We start from the raw sequence: 23330 nt of genomic DNA, 5'->3' as shown, positions 1-23330 counted from the left end.
TCAGAGCTGGTTTCCTGACTGAATGTATTGAAAATAGCACATCATACACATTTGGACTATTTTGTGCAGTCCCTCAACCAATAGCTAGTCAATTAATAAATAGATTTTGATTCTGAAATTGCTTTATTTCCAATAATTGAAAACATTTGAGCAAATGTTATTTTCGTAAGCCACAATCTTTCCGGCCTGCAGCGAGGTCATGGAGAGACTTAACCTTCACGGAAAGAAGTATTTCTGGTGTGCTTTTTGGATGGGGGGGCTGATGTTCTGCTCACTTGAGGTTCTGGGTAATGATGGAGCCCATGAAGCAGTAACACTCATTGAGTGGAGAGTCAACAACAATCTCCAGCGTTGAGCTAAACATCCTCCTTAGTATGCCTCAATATCCCTCATAGCTTCACTGGGCCACTTCTTAGATGTCTTTGTGACATTTGCTTAAATGTAAGGGAATGTATGATTTATATTCTCTGATGCAGTGTGTCCCTCTCTTCCCTGGTTAACTTGTCGCCTCCCACAATGCCCTCAGGTGGGAGAGGGAGCTGTTTGGAAGGAGAGTTTTGTTTGTTTGGAGAAAGAGTAGAGAGAGGGGAGCCTGGGAGCGTGTCAGTGAGAGTATTACAAGACATTAAAGGGGCCCGATTACGCTCATATTAAGGTTGATATTAGTATGTTTTGCCTCTACTGTGACATGCCAACCTTTAGTTGTGTCCGTCGTGCAGGTTACCAGTTTGTTTTACCAATCAGCCGAGAGGAGTCAGGTTGGAAAGGGCTGTCCCGTGCAGTACCACCAGTACAGCAGTGACGTGCGGTGAGGTTCATGGCTGGTGAGGCCCTGACTCTTTCAAAGTCAGATTTACAAATATTATATTTTGACCTTAATCGAAATATTCTGTTATTTTCAAAAGCTTTTTTAGTCTGATGTTTCGATAAATTTTTTATTTTACCGTTCAACAAAAGGATACCCACAATCTAAATATTGGATTGTTCTTTCTTAGTAAGATCCCATTTTCATTACAATTGTGGTCTTACCTTGAATTGAAGATGAAGTCCATGCTATCCTTCCAGTGTTTCCCACAGAATTTGATTCTATTTGTGGGGGCACCGGGCACCGCCGCCCCCCCCCCCCCCCCAACGTTCTTGTTGCTCTGTGTTTCTTTGTTAATGAGTGAAACACACCAGAGTTGAGGATCTGTGGGGTTTATTCTCCCAAAAATATCATTTACAATTTAGGCATTTAGCAGACGCCTTATTCCAAAGCGACTTACAATGACCAATTACAGGGACACTCTCCCTGGAGTAACCGAGGGCTAAGTGCCTTGCTCAAGGGCAAACTAGTAGTGGTGTTCCAGGCAGGATTTGAACTCGCAACCTTCTGATCATCAGCCCACCTCACTATCCATTAGACCACCAAAAAAATAATAATGATAAAAAAAAAAAAAATAATATATATATATATTCTTTTATGAGATCCATTTGTGGCGGAAGATATTTAATTGTGGCGGCCCGCCACAAATAAATCAATGTATGGGAAACACTGCCTTCTGGACAACAATCTCTATTACTTTTCTAGTTTCAAAAGTCTAGTTTGTTGTTTGTGTCTACCGTCTCTGCGTAGAATAACAGTAGCAACAAGAACCTGTGGGGTCATGTGCGCCCCCTTCAGTGCAGCAGAGGTTATGGCTGCCTCCCCTGGTGCTTTCTCATTGCCGTTGTATGATGAGACCAGCGAGCCTAAATATCATATATACGTGAAATAAGTTCTTTAGAGACTATGGATGGCGAGGACACATGTAATAAAGGGATCTACAAACATTACATTGGTGACCTACAGTGAGATGGTAACAGGCATACGCTTAGTGCCCGTGTCAGTACCATATGTGCTCGGGCAACCAGATCTGCTCGGGGTCGGTCGCTTACCAATGACGTCACGCGTTGTGATTGGCTGTACGGTAATCGCATCCTGATTGGTGTAACTAGGGGTGCTGACTAGCGTATACCGGGGGTCTGATCAAAGATGAATGATTGTAGGTAGAGAGAGAGAGAAGGAGAAGAATAAGAGAAATCGGGGTTGTTAAAATGGTGACCGAGGCTTCTGCTAAGTACTTCTCACAGGAAAAGAGGGATGGAGGAGGGATCAGAGCTCAGGAGACTAGCAGGAGACTGATATCCAAAGCCTCATCCCAATACCCCTCCTCGACTCCTCTGTTCCCCTCCTCCGGGACTTGACCCGGAAATCGATCAAGACACACCATTTTGAAGGACGTCCCAATCATGGATGTATAATAAGAACTGGATACAGCGTGGGAGGCGGGGCCTCATTCATTCCTATGAGAGTTGCTCATTGGCACATGATTATAAAATGGCCCAACTTTTGAGAGAGCGAAACGTCACAGATTACCCGGCATGCCTAAGAAGTACCCGTATGTGCGCTCATAGCGCATGCGCAACTTTAACCAAAATGCTCGTTCACATCAAGCACGTTAATTTGCGTACACGTAACAGCACCGCACGTTCATGACAGCATGGTAATGGCTTGTTTTTATGATGGATTTGATATTAACGAGGCGGCAGTTAGCAGCTAGCGGCTAGCTAGTAATTATGCTAATGTCAATCGTTATGTACTTATATTACGCTGTAACAGGATCTAGTGATATCCAAGCAACAGAGCTTCATTTAGCATGAAATAATTATTGCACTGTATATATATATATATATATATATATATATATATATATATATATGTATATTAATATATACAGTGCAATAAGCTTCTTAGTGCAATAACAAGCTACAGGGACGTTAATCTAACGTCGGTAATATTAACTTTATTTAATACAACATTTACGGTACAATATTTAATCATACAGCCCATGTAGTATAATATTTTACAAATGATGAATTACAGCAAACATGTGCAATATATCCATTATTACAGCTCCGTGGGATGGCATTGAGACGATATGGGTCCGTTGCAGGCGCGCCGGATTCATTTTAGAAGTGGGGGGGGCAAAAAAGTGCGTGTGTATGGCCCAATCCCAAACCACGCCCTACACCTTACCCCTACACACTCCCCCTCAGTGACGGAGTGAACTCCGTGGAGTGACACATGAGGCTCCCTCCCGTCAGATGGAGGGAGTAAATACAGCGGCAAGCTTTGGGACGGCCTCCCCTCTCTCCGGCAGAAACAGGAAATGCTGTAATTAACTGTATGTACAACGGTTTCAAATCAGCATCTCTTGGACAAAAAATGTAAATTAATAACTCAAATAAAACTCCAAACATCTTTAATTGTGTTACTTTTTTGTAAAGCTCTTTTAGTTTTAAACCTGATGTGTATAAGCTTCTTAGTTTTTGCAACAGTCTGTAAATATAGGCTACAACTTTATAATAAAATGCACACATTTAGCCTACCTTTTTCTAGACTAAACACAGGTATGATCCTAAGTAAAAAAAATATGAGGTTATCATGAGGTTGTTAACATCGCAGTTTATCATTATCGTTTAGTGGTTTTGCAAATAATTAACCACTCTCTGTTCGTGTACCATTCTGCGTTGAAGTACCTTTCTCTTTGCCCAAATAATCTAGCGGTCTCCTTTTTTTCGACAGTTAGCTGTACAGCTTTACCCGCCTCAATGTCCCGAAAACAAACCTCCATGCAGTCGGAACCAGCCTGTTTCGGTTCACCGACGGCGGTGGGGGCGGCGGCGGTTTTGACAGTTTCTGCGGCCGCAGAGCTGCTGCTTTTTAGTTCATCTGGCTTCGCTGTTGTTTGATTGATGAAGGTCCAGGCTCCGGAGATGTGGATGTCAGGGATGTGACCTTCCAATTGTTACATTTAAGTTTAGATTGACTGTATTTAGTTTTCTACTGTGCTAGTCTTCTGACATGTTAGCAAGTGTATATATTCTTTCTATCTAGGTTAACGGCTGACACACACAGAACAACGTAACAAATAAAGTAAACAACGTAAAAAAATAAAAAAATCTAAGCTTTTTTATTGGTTGTAATTTACATGGATACATTTGAATGGTGTGACAATGTCCTATTTGGTTGGGTTAAAATGTACATATTCTTCCTGTTATGTCTCTGCTTTATTTTACCTAATGCAAAGTGAACTGCTCCATCGAAATCAGTCGCATTGACCCGAAGACACATTTTGATTCCTAGCTTTCTGATGTTATCAGGATTGTTTTTGTACTCCAAATATTAAGCAAAATATGTCACATTATATAATGACTGTTACAGAGTCATCATTTTGAGGAAAAGGCCTTTAAAGTGTCCTCTTCTCTGGATCGATCTGATATTAGCGGAGCAAATGATCAAAATACTACGGAGGGAAGATATTTTCGTTTGGATTAGTGGTCTGGGGGAATCCTGCGAGTGTGTGTGTGTGTGTATATATACGTGTGTGTATTGTGTTTGTTTCCCGGGGGAAAACACTCACGAGAAACACCGGCTGTTGTTATGCCTGTTGTGACGTTAAAGAGCATCTTGCAGGTTTTTATTTTTTCTACATTTATGCTTAAACTTGCTTGAAAATTACAATTAAAAAAGTGAATGCAGGATTTGATATGTTTTACGAGACATAAGGGCAGGAATTCAGAGGGAAAGGAGCAACTTTGAGCTCTGCTCTTAAAAACGGCTTTTTTTTAAGGTCATACGTCAAACGCGTCATATTACATCACACAGGGGACACATCTCCGCTCTCTGACCGCGGGTATAGTAGAGTTGCGTTGAGTAGAGCGGTTGTGTTTTAAGGAGCTGGTATTTTTCGGTAGTTTTACATTGTATTTCACCATTTGTAATCATGGTGCAGTATTGTGTTTGTGCAAGTTGCACAAATACCAGCCTGTCAGGACATCGAGTCCACATAAAAAGGACTGGAGCTAGCGTTCGTTCCTGGGTACGTTGTCCATCCACCTCCCTGCAGCACATACTCTCCAAAGCTTTATCAGGAAACCATATTACTTCACTCTCCCCCCCCCCTTCGCTGCTCTCTCTCTCTCCCCTCCGGTACACGGCACCGTAAGACAAAGTGTGGAGTTTCATTAGGTAACGCTGTGGTGGCTGTACTGCTCCAGCCGTCTCCTTTGTGTTTGTTTGTTTCCCCCTGTCTGTGTTGTTTGTGTGTGCGTGGTGGCTGTCACTCCTGGCTCCCGGCTCATCAACGGAGGCTCCACAACCTTTCTCCGCCAGATCGTCAAGTATCAGCCGTATCTCGCGTGTCTCCTCCGGTACACAGCACCGTAGTGTGGAGTTGCATTAGGTAACGCGAGATACGGCTGATACTTGCGCATTAGTTTCTGTTATGGATCAGTATCAACAGTCCTGCCAGTAACGTTACTATATTATCAATGCTACTTTAGTTATAGCCTGATATATGATAGCTAACTTTACGATGTTGTGATGTGACGTTAGCTAACATTCTGTAGCTAACGCCGGTCACTCAACAAGATAGCTGCCCAGTTCTCCACTGGTTCTCCTCACACCACAGCTCAATTTCTCTCCGATGGCCGTTATTTCTTCTAATCCTTGGCTGCTCCTGGTCTCTTGGACGCCTAGCAGGCTCATAATTATAAGGTTGTGGTCCGTCATATGCATTCGAATATTCATGTTCAACTTCTTCTGTGTCTCCTGTGTCGAAACTAGCATTGTGATCCATGTTTATTAATACGTTACACCGGCCGCTCTCCCCCTTGTGTCCCCCGTGTTGCGTCACACGCGGGAGGTCACGTGCCGAGGCTTTTTTATGCGGAAGTGAACATTTCTTACAAAAACGACGCCAGATGTCACTGTAGTGTATATTTCTGTATATTTTTTTTTGAAGATCTAGTGTATTCATCATTTTCCTACACATTTATTCACAGGTGTCTTTAACCTGGAAGTTGCTCTTTAAGTTACTCCATTCTCCGCTTGTAATTATGCAGTTACAAGTTTCAAATCTGTATTTATCATCTGAATTTGCCGAAACAAGTTTAATATTCTGAAAGCCAAGACTTTGTTTATTTGAAATCAGATGAAAACAAACTGTAACGGACCCTGCCGTGTTATCAATGATTACTATACGCTTACATTCATAATTTCAGCGGGAGGGAGGGGGGGTGGCGCTGTGGAAGAGCAGAGTGAGAGGCGAGCTGTGGTCTTCCCTTTACAAGCTTAAACAATGCGTGTAGCTACTGAGATTGAATATATATAACAATAAAAAAGAACAAAAAATACACAGTTAGATCAGATCGCGTTTTAGATGCGACTTTAGAGTATAGAGGGGAATTATTGAAACGGGATTTGTACAGTGTTCCGCGCCGAATGTATATACGTGTGTGTTTGTGTATTTTTTCGTTTGTGTGTATTGTGTTTGTTTCCTGGGGAAAACCCTCACGAGAAACACCGGCTGTTGTTATGCCTGCATGACGTAAAGTTACTCCGTTCTCTGCTTGTAATTAAGCCGTTACAAGCTTTCAAAGTTGTATTTATCATCTGAATTTGCCGAAACAAGTTTAATATTCTGAAAGCCAAGACTTTGTTTATTTGAAATCAGATAAAAAACAAACTGTAACGGACCCTGCCGTGTTATCTATGATTACTATACACCTTACATTCATAATTTCAGCGGGAGGGAGGAGGAGCGACGCTGTGGAAGAGCAGAGTGGCGAGTGAGAGCTGTCATCTTCCCTTTAAGCTTCAAAAATGCCTGTAGCTAGTGAGATTGAATATAACAATCAAAAATAACAAAATATTCACAGCTAGATCAGATCGCGTTTTAGATGCGACTTTAGAGTAGAGGGGAATTATTGAAACGAGATTTGTAGCCTACAGTGTTCCACGGAATCTGCCGCTGCGAAAATATGGGGCAGGGCTGAAAAGTTGGGCGGCCAATGGCCCCCCCGCTTCCGGCGCCCTTGGTCCGTTGTTATTGTGCATCCATGGGTAAAGATAAACGCATGTAGTGCTGAACCTGCTGAACACGTAACATGAACGTGCCGGGCGGCGCGGTCCCATGGGTTAGATGCGCGTTCATAATGCAGAGGGATATAACTCTCAGAACAACATTATTAGCACATTTTTACAACTTGAGGAACTAATGTTTTTAATAAGAGCTATACAAGTGTTCATACTGGGTGGTTTATTTAGTTTAAAAAAAATTATCCAACGATTTACAGACCATTCTTTCCCCATGTAAGTCAATGGGAAAAAGTGTTTCCGGGCCCAGCAACCTAAAGGAAGTGTAGTACCGCCGTTTGGCCACACCGAATATTCTACTCAGAGTCTGGCGCACTTCCTGGGGGCTTGGTCCCAATAGCTGAAATCCACACGGAGGAGTCGAGGAGGGGTGAGGGAGGAGGGGTGCGGGAGGAGACGAAGGGGAGGCCCATTCCCAACCCCCCCCCCCCCCCATCTACACCCTACCCCTACACACTACCCCGTGTGCACACGGAGGGTCCGCCATATTGAGGGCTGTTCCAAACCAACGATTGCGGTGTGGAGGGGGATTGGGCTATCAAGCCCTCAAACAGCGAGTCTGCAGCGGTGCTGACTTGAGACCGGTCTCTACCTGACCGGAGTCACGCTGTGTGTGTCCGTCAGGAAACATGCTGTTTACAAGTAGTTCCAGCAAACACCCACTGATAAATTGCGATGTTAACAACATCATGATAGCCTCATATGTTTTAACTTAGGATCATAACTGTGTTTAGTCTAGAAAAAGGTAAATGTGTGCATTTTATTATAAAGTTGTGTATATTTACAGACTGTTGCAAAAACTAAGAAGCTTATAAAGATCAGGTTTAAAACTAAAAGAGCTTTACGAAAAAGTAACACAATGAAATATGTTTGGAGTTTTATTTGAGTTATTAATTTACATTTTTTGTCTAAGAGATGCTGATTTGAAACTGTTGTTACGTACAGTTACGGCATTTCCTGTTTCTGCCGGAGAGAGGGGAGGCCCAGCGCCATAGAGAGGCGAATTCCCTCCCTTTCCGGGGGAGCTCATCGGACCCCGGAACCGGAAAATTATACATTGAATTCAATGGAGAGAGAAAACGTATCTTTTGATCCCGTTTGAATTGTGCCACGAACTACACATATGATGTTTGTCAATTTAAAAGAACATTTTGCAAGTCAAAAAAATAAAAATGTGTCGTAAAACTGTGAAGTAACACATTTTTTGTATTAAGCCGCTCAGTGAACTACATGTCTCTGGTCCCGCACAATACGCGTCACCAACACAAAGATGGCCGTCACGTTGGCACATTTCACCTCATTCTTTCAGAATGAGAATAAAAGTATAAAACGAGGTGAAAATCACTACAAGTCTGGGCACGTTGAGAGCTTTACATACACGAAAGGGGAGTTAGTCGGTTCAAATGTTTTTCAAAAATGTAATACACATTTAAAAAAATACAAATGTACAATCACAACCAATACAACACAAATTACAAAAATACAGAAAAACAAACAATAACAACAATCAGACAAGAGGACAAAACTATGGAAAAATAAACCCTCCCACCCCCAGATCCGGACCATCCTTGTATTGCTCATTCAATCTATTATAGCATGTTAACAAACATGGTACTTACTTTATTTGTACAGATCTACATGGGAGAGGATGGCGCGATGCAGAGCGCTGTCTGTGATTGAGCACGGGGGATGTACAAATGCAGCCACGCTGCAGCATTGGCAATATTTGCCATGTGGCAGATCAGCTCCACAGAAGTTGAGTGCCAGTGGAGGAAGCCTGGCACTTCAAAAGTAGTCCAGCCGGTGTCTCAACTCTACCAACAGCAAGAGGAGACATACAACCCACTGGCCAGAGACATCGCCACTGAGGAAGTAGACTGGTTCAGGTCTGCACTGAGGGGCGCAGCGTTGCATGGCATGGCTTTTGTCACCTGAGCCAGAGCCACGGCCTCAACATCAGGCCATTTTCAACGTGCCGGAGCTGGTGAAGGAGCATGGGGGTCGGGGGCTTGAGGCAATTCTTGCGTCAATGCGACTGAGCAGAGACCAGCAAGCTGCCATCCAGACAGCCACCATAGGACAGCGGACAAATCCTCAGTGGCAGTTACACAGGCAGGGCAGGTTGACAGCCAGCAATTTTGGTGCTGTGCTGAGGTCGGGACTTTCATTCACTCCATGCGCGTCCCTCATGAAGAGGGTGCTTGGGGGGTCAAATTTAGACGGAGTCATGGCTGTCAACTGGGGAGTTGTAAACGAGGTGTGTTTGGCCTTTTAAGTGTGACACATATGTAGTAATAAATGCTTCACTTGACCACTGTTCCTAAATAAAAAAAGTTTTCTGCATCGTCAGTCATTTTTTCCAAATAATTACCAATATTTCACAAATTCTTCATGTCAACTTAAGAGCACAGCTGTATGTTGAGTGTCAGCTTCGCCTGGTTCATCTTACTGGGGGGCTGCTTCATGGATGTTGGTGCAGTCCACAATAATTTTGCAGTTGAAGGCAGAATGAATTTATTATTGACTCAGAATGAAGCACAACTTCATGTCATACAATACATTGACTTTATTTGTAATTGTGTAAAAAAATAAAGCATTGATTAGCAAGCAGGAACAGAGAACGGTGATGGATGGAGCTGGGAAGAGAGAAGAATAAAGAAAACAGATCAACTTTATTATCGGATATTAAAAATTCTATTTCAAAACAAGTTGCCGCTCCTACAGTTTTCTAGTATGTAAAGATGATTTCACATGATCAATGCAAAATATCACACTCAATACATGTGTGTCTCTGGGGGGTGCATTGTGCCTTTGATGTATATAAATAATATACCATAACCAAATACTATTACGTACAGTGGAAATCAGGTTGCCAGAGCAGGTCAGTGTGCATGTTCCTCAGGGTCTCAGCAGTTACAGGTGAGGTAAAGAAAATAAAAGAGAAAAAGGTCAGTAACAACACTTTAAAGTAACAACACTGAATAATTATCTCTTTTAATAATTTTCTCTCAGTAATCACTCAACTACTGTCTTTCCAACAAACAGATTGACTCACCCTCACTGTCATCACAATGACACATGTCCAGAAGAATGTCATGCAAAGCTCCCTCTTCTGCCTGCCTTCCTTCGACTCTCCCTGAACTGCTTCCTTAGCACCCGGTGGAGAGCGCAGTAGGCTACTCTTCAAATGTTTCACGAAATACTTACCATGATGACTACTCTTACTGTTTAACATTTTGGTTTACTTCATGTAATAAAATAATAACTTCATGGTAAGGCTACTAAAAATGACAAGGCTAAGTAATGTAATGCTAACTAACGTGCTCGCTACTCGTCGCTACTAGCTAGGTAGCTAACTTGACTATGTTCCATGCATAACATGTATATTACCTATGATATTACCTGATATGTCTGATCCAGCGACTCCTGGTCCTTTCATCAGACGGGAAGCGATAGAACGAGCAAGTGGTATGATCACTTTTGTGATTACAACATGGTACAAAGCACACAGGCATCTTGTAAAAGTGAATTTATTGGAGCAATCTCTTATATTTATTGGAGGGAATAAATCAGTTATGAAATCTTCTTCTTCGCTTTAATTACGAGTCTCTTGGAGCATTATCGCCTGTGACATCACATACGCGACCCAGAATGGGATTTGGGATTTGTAGTCTTTGTAGTCGCGTATTTTTCATAGTCTTATATTTCAAGAGTTTTACGACAAAATGTGACTTTTTTTACATGGAAATGATTGTTTAAGATTGACAAACATCATATGTGTAGTTCGTGGCACAATTCAAACGGGATCAAAAGATACGTTTTCTCTCTCCACTGAATTCAATGTATAATTTTTCGCTTCCGGGGTCCCATGGACCGGAAGTAGATGGGCGTGACTTCGCCTCTCTATATAGACTGAGAGTTACGTCATCTCCGTTCACTCCAATGGACCACTTTTTTACAGCAATGGCGGATCGTGGAGCCTCTCAATCGTTCCCCGGAAGTTAGCGCCAAGGCTAGCAGAGCTGTAGAGTTGCAGCATAATAGACTGTTCGTGACGGACTTTTAAAGGTAAGAAGATGTTTAAAGATTTATATTGCGGATATTATCAGTACATTTGATTCAAATTAACATGTGCATTAAAGGATGTCAGTGGATTATCCCTAAATTAGTAGATTTAGGGAACGTTTACAGATAACATATTAAGCTAGGATACCATACCATAGTACCATACAGTATACCATAGTGGTTGAATACACAGTATTAGGAAACACTTTATACTTACTGGACATGTTATACTCATTACATACTGTATATAAAATATGACCAAGAATGTGAGACAACTTTATAGAAATTCATATCGCATCTGTTACTGATGCCATTTGTCATACTTTGTTAAACTCACAAATAATAAAGTTCCATAACTTCAGTTGGGAACAAAGACCACACCTTATCTCCCCAAGGCAATTTCCCATCCAATAGGTGTGCTAGGTGTGTATAACCCTTTATCCTGTCTGTTACTCCCTCTTTCAGCACAAGAACCAGAGGGGGATTCTATAGAGCCTGAATACCTGCACTGAGACCCTCACCCTGCACCCTGAGTCTCAACTCTCAGTCTTTTTCAAGCCTTTCCCTGTTTTTTTGTATTAAACAAAACATTAAGCTTTCCCAATGGTGTGGTTTTGGTTTGGTGAAAAAGTGCAAATGCAGTGTTTGTACATAATAACCTCACATATTTTGTTGCTGTTGGTCGTGAAATTGCTCCTGCTGACTTGAGCCAGAAATGTTTTCTTCCGCTCTGTGTCAGTGGGGAAGCCGTACATTCGTACTCCTTTCTCGGAGCGATTTGAGCATCCTCAGGCAACACAGCAAACCATGGTGGCGACTAGGAGGCAGCACAGCAAACCAGGACAACATGGAGGAAAAGGCACAGACAAACTGCATGATATGCTATTCAATGTTTATTGAATTCCATGTATTTGCAATGGATGTTCCTAAAACAACACATTTAACATCATCATAATGCTGCTGCTGCTGCTGCTGCTAGTCCTTTGATAGTCACCTGTCGGTCTCCTGTCCTTTCTGAAAGCCATAAAGATGACATTAGTCATTTAGATAACTTGTGTCCTCAATTACCATGGGATTACTGAAACTACCATGAATTTAAGAAAATGGTAGAAATGAATCTAATCTGAATTTTGAAGCATTCCTTTAGATCCCCTCCCTCTAAATATATCAATAAACATTAGAAAGTGATGCTCCTGACTACCATACAGGTTTAAGAAGATAATATTGGGTTTAAAGAATTCAAAGCTATAAATAAACAGCAACAGGCTCTTTAACCAATACACTGTTAGCCTAACACAGGGGTCTGCAACCTTTTTGACCAAAAGAGCCATTTTGCTCCTTTTCCCCAAAAAATCTTTTGTCTGGAGCCGCAAAACATACTTCATAGCTTGATAGCTTATAAAGTTGCATTTATTGTTATATCAGACAAAAACTACAGTTTTTTTGCATTTATTAGGCTATGTATTACATTATATAAAACTGTTAACCTCTAATAAGAAACAAAGAACTCCTATAAGGAGAATTAAAAATAATACACAGGCCTACTTTAAAATAAATTAAACACAGCACTTGGGGAGTCCTCTGCCCATTTGAAGGAAAAAAATATATAATTAAAATGGGCCCACTTTGAAATAAATAAAACATATAGCTGCAACCTAAAAAGAGTTAAAGGTAGGGTAGGTAAGAATGGAGAAACCAGCTCGAGTGTGCTAGAATTTGAAAATACACAACCGGAAAAAATATGCCTCTTCCTTCAGACTTTCTTACAGAGCCCCTCCTCCAACACACACGAACGCGCATGAGTTATTTTAGCCGGGCCGGTTAAAATGATTGTTCGTGCTATTTACAGCGCTACGGCTTCCAGAGATTAATTTTTGTATGTATTTATTGTCAAAGCATTTAATATATTCATTGCTATCGGGACATCAAGAGCATTCCATGGTATATAACAAAAAGTGTTTTCTGAAATAAATTACATACCCCATTGAATTATGAATGAAGATTGTCAGCTGTCTTCCTCTCTTGTTGTTCCTCGATATGTAAAGGCTGCAGCACCGTTGACAACTTCTCTCTACATATCAAACATACCGGTAAACCAGCATTGTTTGCTGTGAAAGCATAGAACTCTGTCCACGCAGAATTAAATCCTGTGTTCCTCAAATACTTTTCTTTGATTTATCCATAGTTCGCTCATCGAGCCGGGGGTCAGGTTATTCGTCTCCAAGAAAAGGTGCTTGCGCGAGACCGTAGCAGTACGTGACGCATATTTTAGTTGACCTAATTAAAACCGTTTTGTTTTTTATTTATGTGTCACAGTATCACCTCAAAATACAAGATACGAAACATTTTCAACCATGCAACAAAATATAAATAGTCCTACAAATACTTTTATTTTATTTCCTTCTTATTTTTGTCTAAACTCAAGGGAGCCAGAGCAGAGGGCTTAAAGGGCCGCATGCGGCTCGAGGGCCGCGGGTTGCCGACCCCTGGCCTAACATGTAAACTAGTTGTTCACACTAATCCTAATATTATCACTTAATATTAGCAAATTCTATTTTATTTTTTAAAACATATTGATGTAAATACATACACATATCGATTTGTTGTATAAATATTGCAAATCAAAACCTTTATTCACTAATAATTACCCAAAATCGTAGTTCTATCTCCTGTTATTAATGCATTCACATTGCCCGCCATGAACTTCCGGGGAACGATCCTCGTCTACATGAACCACGTGACGATAACCATTTTTGGACTTCCGCTGTCGTAACTCTTGTATCTATATGGCGCTGGGGAGGCCGTCCCAAAGCTTGCCGCTGTATTTACTCCCTCCATCTGACAGGAGAGAGCCTCGTTGAGCTGCGAGTGTGGCTACAGACGGAGTTCACTCCGTCATGGAGGGGTAGGGTCGCGTCAACTCCTCGTGTCTCTCACTCGCATCTTACGGAGGCGGAGCTAAGACGCAAGGAAGGGAAGCGAGTGAGGGAAAGGAGGAGTCGAGGAGGGGTATTGGCATGAGGCTCAAAAATGAGTCAAAGCAGGACTTGTGCAACCTGGTAAAGTTCAAGAAGTCAGAAGATGTATCTTTGTAATCTTATCCAGTTGTATGCAGTTCACCTGTTAATACATATTTTAAAAGGATTTGGCTTTGTCAATATAAATTATTTCCCTTATATCTTTTACTATCTTATATAGAGGTTCGAAAGGGTAAAATTGCCAATTTAGAAATACAAAATGAGGTAGGTTAGAGACGAGTTAAATAAGCTCATATTTGAATTCCCCATAAAAAAACACATAATTTAGACACCCCCATGTAAGGATTTCCTTCAGATTCATGTTAGCACCTGAGTATGACCCGCCCTATTGGTGTATGATCAAATTTGATTTCTAATTTTAAATAAAAGGAAATAAATTCACAGTTATTGTGAAACTTATTGTAAGAATGTATTTCACCATATTCATATTTAAATGATCGGGAAATTACGTTGTAATGATAATAAATCGCTTCCCTCATTCAGATTAATGTTGATTGTTATTTTTTTTGTTTGAATGTTAAAAAAGAACAATCGACAGTGTTGTAGAGCCGATTAATGGGAATCAGCAGGATGATCTTGTATACACGCTACACAAGCTAGAATGACAACACAACACAGGTGCACTCACTAACTCGTCCGTGGTGCAACACACAAAATATAACCCAGTGAATTGTGTCCCGTAAATGTCACCAGTGTTAACATAATTATGTAAATAACCCAATTTGTGTTCTGTGAAACGGAAAAGGATATTACATTGTTCTTGTTACTTTCGTTGCAGTGTCTTAAATGTAATTTAGGTTAACTTCCTGTTTTATTTAGAATTATTATTATTACCTCTTGGGTTGCCGTACAGCCAATGCGTGACGTCATTGGTAAGCGTAACGGATCCCGAGCAGATCTGGGGGGTATACTACGAAGCAGGATTTTCGTTTAGCAAGATAACTTCTGGGATTTCCGGTAGTACGAAGCTGGTTCACTTTTTAGCGGGCTAGATCTCCATGGTGACTTATCCTGGAACATTAGAGGTTTCTCAATACTCAAATTTCCCCTCCTCGACTCCTCGACTCCTCGGTCCTCCGGTAGTGATCCGGAAATGAATTTCAGCGCGCCATTTTGAAGGACATCTCATTTCTCTAAATGCACTTCGAGGACCGAGCATCGAGGAGGCTCTCTGGAGGAGCTCTAACCGAGGAGACACTGACGCATCCTCCACTGCTCCTCCACGGATGCATTTCCGCGAACGGTGGAGGCGTGACGCACGGCCGGACTTATCTCAGCCAATGACAGCTCTGCATGCATCCCTTGGATATTATTTTAGTAACTGTCTGCTTTCATCGCAACGCGATGTTTACAGTGAGAACAGCTGTGAGGTCCGTGCAGAAAGCAGAGCAGTGTGTACAATATATATCACTCAGTATAACAGGCCTACATTACTTTCTGTATTTGCATGCTGTAGTTTAGTAGATAGGCCTATCTACAAACAAAGAGTCAATATTTTTCTAAGACCTTTTAGTGCTTCACATAATAGAATACACAACGGCTGTAGCCTGATTATGCTTTAGGAGCAGTAGGTGTGTGTGGTACAGTGTGTAGGTGTGTGTGTGGTACAGTGTGTAGGTGTGTGTGTGGTACAGTGTGTAGGTGTGTGTTGTACAGTGCGTAGATGCGGCGGACAGACGGGTCTGGGGGGGGGATATATCCAGTCTCTGATTGTGTTACGTTATTATGAGAGTGCTCTCATACTTGTTTGATTCTGAAATTGTATATATTTATTAGGGCCGGGACTTTAACGCGTTAATTAAGATTAATTAATTACACAAAAATTAACGCGTTAAAAAAATGAACGCATTTTAATCACACTTATTTTTGTACCGCGGAACGTTTCTCACTGGATGAGTTTCAGGGGTACAGATTATACTGGAGCACCAACTAACGTTCATGACTTCAGACAACAACAAACCACAGTGAACAATAGTCGAACGAAGAAGCTGATGAAACCGCTTTGGTTGGCCCCGTGGATGGGACATTTTGTTTTAAAAAATGGACGGATGGAAGCGTCGATAAGAGCAAGGTTGTTTGCAAATTATGCAAAAAGGAATTTGCATATCACCGCAGCACATCAAGCCTCAAGTATCACCTCAATGCAAAACCTATAGCAGCTAGCGTGGAAGCTAGCGTGGACGTTAGCCCGACTAGGAGTACAAGGAGCCACACCCAATTCGCGTTGATCAAACAGTGGCCTATGCAACAGAGAGATTTTATTTTTCATCAGGATATTGGAAGAATAGGAGGGATTGAGGTCAATCACTGGCACTTTTTCATTTTATTTTAAATGGTACAGTACACTTTATGTTGAACTATTTATTATGTTGTTGGTGCAACTGGCACTTTATGTTGAACTGTTTATTTTTTTGGCCAAGGTTATTGAGAGAGTTGGACTGAAATTTATTTGATTTTTTAAATCAACTGTTGGTAAATCAACAAAGTCTGTTATGGCCTCTGAAGCAACAGAGAGATGTTTTCTAATAGTCAGGGTTTCCAATGTTCTGAATGTACTTGAAAGTATTGTGTTTTACTTAAAAAACAAAGTGTTATAGTTTACAGAAGGTCTACCTACCTATAGGCTACCTGAATCTCTGAAATGTACTATATTCCTAAATATGCTATTGCTACACTTTATGGCCAGTGTACCACCTTGAAAAAAATAAACAATGTTTTGTTGCTTAAGCTTATGTATTCAGTCATTATTCAATGGTATACTAAAATCCATGTGAAAAAAATTGCTTCTCACTGTTCTCAGGTCAAATATTTCTATGTGATTAAAAATGCGATTAATTAATTACAAAGCCTGTAATTAATTAGATTAATTTTTTTAATCGAGTCCCGGCCCTAATATTTATATAAATATATGTGTGTGTGTGTATATGTCCGCATAGTCTGTTATTGTCTCATTATACCGCACTGTCAATGCATTAAAAGTCAATAATATGTAAGTCGTCATGAACACATCTGTCCATCAGAGTGCTGCTGTGCCTCCTATCATCATTAATGGACGTCTCTTTAAAATGACCGCTCAGAGGAGAGGAGTTCTCATTTCTCTAACCGCCTGCTGCTTCCACTCCTCTCTCCTCGGTTCCCCTCCTCAGTCCTCCGCTCGCATCTCCTGTAGGCCAAGTCTCGAGAAGAGGAGTCGAGGATAGGAGTCGAGGAGGGGAAATTTGAGTATTGAGAAACCTCTCTAGTCTGTGCTCCGAAGCAGGATATGTTCCAGGATAAGGGATCAACTGTGCGGAGTTCTTCTTCTTCTTTGCTTTAATGGCAAATCGCTTCAACTTGGAGCATATATCGCCACCTACTGTTGATTTATGTAATGTATAAACAGCCCATAATTATTGTTCATGTAGAAAAGTGTTCACGTAAGCCTGCACATTGATTTTATTTTTCATTGAATGTAACCGTTTCAATAAGCATACATCTATTACAGGTTGAGGTAGAAACCATGGTGGAACAGCTGATAACAACAGTGTGCAGAGTTTAAAGCGATCAAGTCATATTACAGGATAAAGGAAATACAGTTCAAACTGCCGTTGCAGTTCAAATCACAGACTGTGTGAACGTGAACCTGAATAGAATATCACCTCCCATCTTCAGAGCAATCTGACTATTATAACATTAGCTTTAAGAAACTTACTTAAATATCTGCCACAACATAAGTAACCGGATCAGAGTAACATTAAGTACAGTCCGCGGCATATCACATCATAATGTATCATATGTTTCCTTATCTGAGTCAGCTGAGCCGTATCTGGCCGTGCAACAGTCACAGTGTCACATGCAGAAGTATTATTTTAAGCAACACATTAAGTTGACAAAACACTCGAGTCAAATGTAATTAAAGTCAGATCGTGTCTTAGGGGCTGTGATATCATAAACCTGTTAATGTACGCATTCAAACACGTTTTCTTTTACCAGCTGTATTCACCTTGCAGGTGCAGCTATGTGGCTTTTATCCTGGATAAAGTGTTTAAGTCATGGATGTTTAAAGTTTAACTTCTTCATATTTGACTAATATTATAGTTGACTTTTCATTCAGGGAGTATGACGCTGCGCTGTCAGTATGCTTCTCCATGTTTGTGATTGGTCAAATGCTCCAAATACCACCCCTTTCATGTGAACGCGCACCTAACTAGATAGGACAAGGCTGGCTTGAGCGAACAAGTTGATAGCCAGCGTTGTAGGACAGTTTAGCGAGAGCGGCTTTGTTTTGGATTAAGTCAACCGGATAACTCAAAACATATCCAGGATAGGTTGAACTAGATTCGTAGTATACCCCCCTGGTATCCCGAGCACATATGGTACTGACACCCGCGCTCCAGCCAGTTTCTGTGGGGTGACGCATCTTAGATGAGGCAGAGCTCATCTGTGCCTCACTTTACCCCACAGTAACTGGCCGGAGCGTAGGCACAAAATAAGTGCTTGCGCTAAATTAGTACCCGTGCTCCAGCAAGTTTTCTGAAGAGCTCGTCCCTGCTCATCGCTCCCATGTAGTTGTAGCGGAGCTCTGCAAATTTGCCGATTTTGAGTATAAAAAGCGATTGGAATCATACAGAAATCACATTTACAACACAGATCAGTGGAGACATTTTATTATTATTTAGTTTTTATTGAGTTTTTTTCTGTTACATTGGAGTATGCCTCCCCTGACTGCACGTCGCTGACACACACACACACACACACACACACACACACACACACACACACACACACACACACACACAAGCACAGCATCAAGGGTTATTAACGTCAATGAAGTGGATTAGTTGAGCCACTACAAGTTTCAGAGTAGAGAAACTAAACCACAAGATTGTCCGTGAGGAGAATGAAACTGTAGATATTAAAAGGGACCAAATATAATATATCAGTTTAATGAGAAGTAAATATGAAAGTCTGAAGTTGTGTAAATGCATGTGAAATCAATTTTATTCACACAACATCAATCACATAAGAGGAGCATCCTATGATATTACATTCCAATGATATGTAGTAAACACACACACACACACACACACACACAGACACACACACACACACACACACGCACGCACGCACGCACGCACACACACACACACAAACTACTTTTTTAAACAACATCTACTTGTACATCTACACTATGATCTGCCCATCGTTTATCATACTGCTCCTTCTCCTGATTTGAAAAATGATGAGACCTGTACATGTATAAAACTATTCTAGAGTATATATTGTTCATCAATCAATGTCAGCTAATTAAAGATATATATGTTTCAAACTTATGTCCTCAAACTTCATTTCAGAAATGCAACATACAGTATTTATGCTTGAGGTAACATTAGAGTATTTCCCAAACAACTGAAATGATTCACTGTAAAATGTCCTGCTTTGTAATCCCGCTTGATGAAAAAGCCCAGTGTGCTCTGATTGGACAGTGTATGCAATATCTGCGTCCTCTGAGTTTATTTCTCCATGGATGTGTGGTTGTCGCCAGTGCTGTTGCCTACAGGGCTTGTGAGCCAATAGTATAAGGACATGAAAGGCTTCTCAATTCTCTAATTTCCCCTCCTCGACTCCTCGACTCCTCGACTCATCGTTCATCCGGTAGTGATCCGGAAATGAATTTCAGCGCGCCATGTTGAAGGACATCTAATTTCTCTAAATGCACATCGAGGACCGAGCATCGAGGAGGCTCTCTGGAGGAGCTATAACCGAGGATACACTGATGGGTCCTCCACGGTTCCTCCTTGGATGTACTTCCGGCAACAGTGATGTTTCAAAGAGTCGTGACGCACGGCTGGACTTATCACAGCCAATCACAGCTCTGCATGCATCCCCTGGATATTATTTTATTAACTGCTTTCATCGCGACGTGACATGTGTGCCTTAGGCTGGCCACAATAAAAGGCCACTCTGAAACGTGCAGTTTTGTTTTATTTGGGGGGTCTGGGGGGGTCCGGTCCGAAAACCAGTCAGTATCTGGTGTGACCACCATTTGCCTCACGCAGTGCAACCCATCTCCTTCGCATAGAGTTGATCAGGTTGTTGATTGTGGCCTGTGGAATGTTGGTCCACTCCTCTTCAATGGCTGCGCGAAGTTGCTGGATATTGGCAGGAACTGGAACACGCTGTCGTATACGCCGATCCAGAGCATCCCAAACATGCTCAATGGGTGACATGTTAGGGTTAGGGTTAGGGTTAGGGTTTAACCCTAGGGTTTTCAGATCCCCCCAATAAAGCAAAACTGCACGTTTCAGAGTGGCCTGTGCAATAATCATGCTGTCTAATCAGCATCTTGATATGCCACACCTGTGAGGTGGGATGGATTATCTCGAGAAAGGAGAAGTGCTCACTATCACAGATTTTTTCAGATTTGTGAACAATATTTGAGAGAAATGGTTATTTTGTGTATATAGAAAATGTTTTAGATCTTTGAGTTCATCTCATGAAAAATGGGAGCAAAAACAAAAGTGTTGCATTTATATTTTTGTTCAGTATATTTTAAAATCCTATTCTGAAGTTTGTCCCAAAAACCGTCTGGTGGAGATAAAGGTAACATACTAGCTAAGAAATGTACTCTTGGTAGAACATTAATCTTTATGATTAAAATTTGTCCTGCTAAAGAATTGTTATATTAATCCACTTTTTTAGGTCATATTTAATTGTTGTATACATTCTTTTGTAGTTCTTTGCTACTATTGTGTCTAATGAGGCATATATATCAATTCCCAAATACTTAAAGTGTTGGACGATCTGCAATTCTGTATTTAAGTTTAGTTCAACCATGGCACTATTGAGGGGTAAAATACATGATTTATTCCAATTGACCTTGTAACCAGATATTGAACTAAATTGGGTAAAGATATTTAACTGCTTAGGAATCGTAGCTGGTACCTCGTCCAAGTACAGTAGTAGATCATCCGCATATAACGAAATTGTGTGGTCTGTGTCTTTTAAAACTATCTGTTTTACTTCTTTGGATAGTCTTATTTTCTGTGCAAGCGCTTCTAGAGAAATTGCAAACAGAAGCGCAGAGACAGGGCAGCCTTGCCGTGTTCCACGTAGAATTGGAAATCTAGGTGACCACTGATTGCCTGTCAGAACCATAGCACTTGGATTATTATATAGGACATTATTCAACATAATCATACTTTTTGCCCCAAAACCCATTCTTTGCATTGTATGCCACAAAAATGGCCATTCTAGCCTATCAAAAGCTTTTTCAGCATCAACTGATAATACGGCGCAAGGCGATGTTATGTCTGCAAAATGAATAACATGCAGTAGTCTCCTGATATTATCTGATGAGAATCGGTTTTTCATTAAGCCTGTTTGGTCATAATGAACTAATGTTGGAAGAACTTTCTCCAATCGTAGAGCTATTACTTTGGCATAAAGTTTGATTTCTGAATTTATAAGCGATATTGGTCTAAAACTTGTGCATACATTTGGGTCTTTCCCCTTATGTATGTAGAAATTATAGCTGTATTGATATCCTTTTGGAAATGTCCTTATTTAAGTGCGAGATGAATCATTTCCAATAATATTGGTCCTAAATCAGGCCAAAACTGGGAATATAATTCCGGAGGGATACCATCTATACCAGGGGATGGGCCAAGGTTCATGTCTTCCAATGCTTCAGTTAATTCTTTAAGTGTTATTTCACAATCTAAGCGATCAATGTCCTCAGGGGATAGATGCATGGGCGTAGGAAGCATCCTGAATGTGGGGGTGACATTTTAACGGGGGGTTTGGGGGTCGCCCACCATGGGAAAAAAAATTGATTTTCTGTATTCTGGTGCATTTTAACAGGTGGTTTGATACTTTTATGTGGCTATACTAGCATGAGGAAAATGATGGGTACATTTTGAAATTGTATCCAGTAGTAAAGAAAGGAAACATATTTGATTATTAATTCAGACCTGTCTTTGAATCATTAAAAAGCAGTTTAAATGCCCATTTTTTGTACATTTATATACAACAATAAATATTTGTGAGTGCATTGAGAGATATTGTTGTGGAGAGTCATTTATATATAAATCGCAAAATACATTTGCGAATCCTTCTGTGAGCATTTATTAATATTGAGACTGATCTAACTCCATACGGATGTTAAGTTCACCTAGGAATGGTATCATTGACTTAAATGTTCAAATAAATGTTGCTCTTCAGTCTATATTGGTCATATGATGCCCCTTGACTGAAATGTTTCCTGTTCAATATCCCCACTGATTTCCTTAAAATTCTGGGATGAGAGTCCACATCACAATTTACTCTAAACTGTCATTTCCCTTTCATCACTCACCTCAGCAATGGATCTCTCTCCACTGTCCCTGTGTTCTGCCTCTGACTCACTCTCAAGCGCCTAGATGTCAAGAGAGGTGGTGAAGTGATCATTATTTATTGAGCAGTATACTCTTTCACATTGAAACATAACAAGTCATACTGAATGTAAATACAACTGACTCGAAAGTAAGTCCCAGTCTGTGACATTGGACATTTTGAAGACTCAAAGTCCCAAGCAGTAGGTAAAATATTAGCTAGTCTATGTAATGTGCACAGAAAATAAATAGTTAACTGAATACTGGGATGGAAATTGCCTATAAGCACTCAGTAAAACATAAACACACATAAAAAGCTTCTGAATGATAAGAAGTATAATTAAAATATGATGCACATTACCATTTTGAGAGAGAGTACCGAAGTTAAAGAACTCAGAAAATCATCTCCTATCGAACTGAGGCTCCAGTAAAACACACTGACTGCGTCTCTACATGGACATCAGTAAGCCGTGTATGAGTATTATCCCGGTTATGATCATATTGGGGATATGCAGTGCGCAGTGACAGCTGCTACGGGCCTGATGTGTGAAAGTGAAACTATCTGATAGATAGAACATAGGTAGCCTATCAAAACGGCCCAGCCCAGCCCAATGGGGTGTGGGCCACACCCCTCCAGGGAGTGGCCGGAACACTTACAAATGTGGGCCGGTAGGATTTAGGTAAGCAAAAATTAAAATAAAAGGGAGTGGCCGGAACACTTACAAATGTGGACTCCCGGTATTCCAAATGGCCAGTCCGCCCCTGGGATATGGTGTTTACATGAGCACAGAGAGATCGGGTTATTCATGTTCCCTGTTTACATGATAAATACTAGTAACCTGGCATTTCGATGCCTTTTCTCATCTAAACTATTCAGTATTTGTATCACTCTATCATGACATAAAGACGAAACTC

General features: G+C 40.9%; 1 protein-coding gene across 2 annotated transcripts in view; it reads right to left on the bottom strand.

Moving 5' to 3' along the window:
• vegfc (vascular endothelial growth factor c) overlaps positions 1 to 23330 on the bottom strand; it is a 184408-nt gene that overhangs the window by 32276 nt on the left and 128802 nt on the right. Inside the window, exon 5 of one of the 2 annotated variants that reach the window (XM_079672864.1) lies at positions 22400 to 22459. The exons of the other annotated variant lie outside the window; for it this stretch is intronic. Within the exon in view, the coding sequence (XP_079528990.1) occupies positions 22400 to 22459 (60 nt within the window). The remainder of the gene's footprint in view (positions 1 to 22399; positions 22460 to 23330) is intronic. 2 annotated transcript variants of the gene reach the window in all.

This window comes from Notothenia rossii (genome assembly GCF_949606895.1).
Source record: "Notothenia rossii genome assembly, chromosome: 1".
NCBI classification, from domain to species: Eukaryota; Metazoa; Chordata; class Actinopteri; order Perciformes; family Nototheniidae; genus Notothenia; species Notothenia rossii.
The sequence above is the reverse complement of the archived record's forward strand: the minus strand, read 5'-3'. Positions and strand labels throughout refer to the sequence as shown.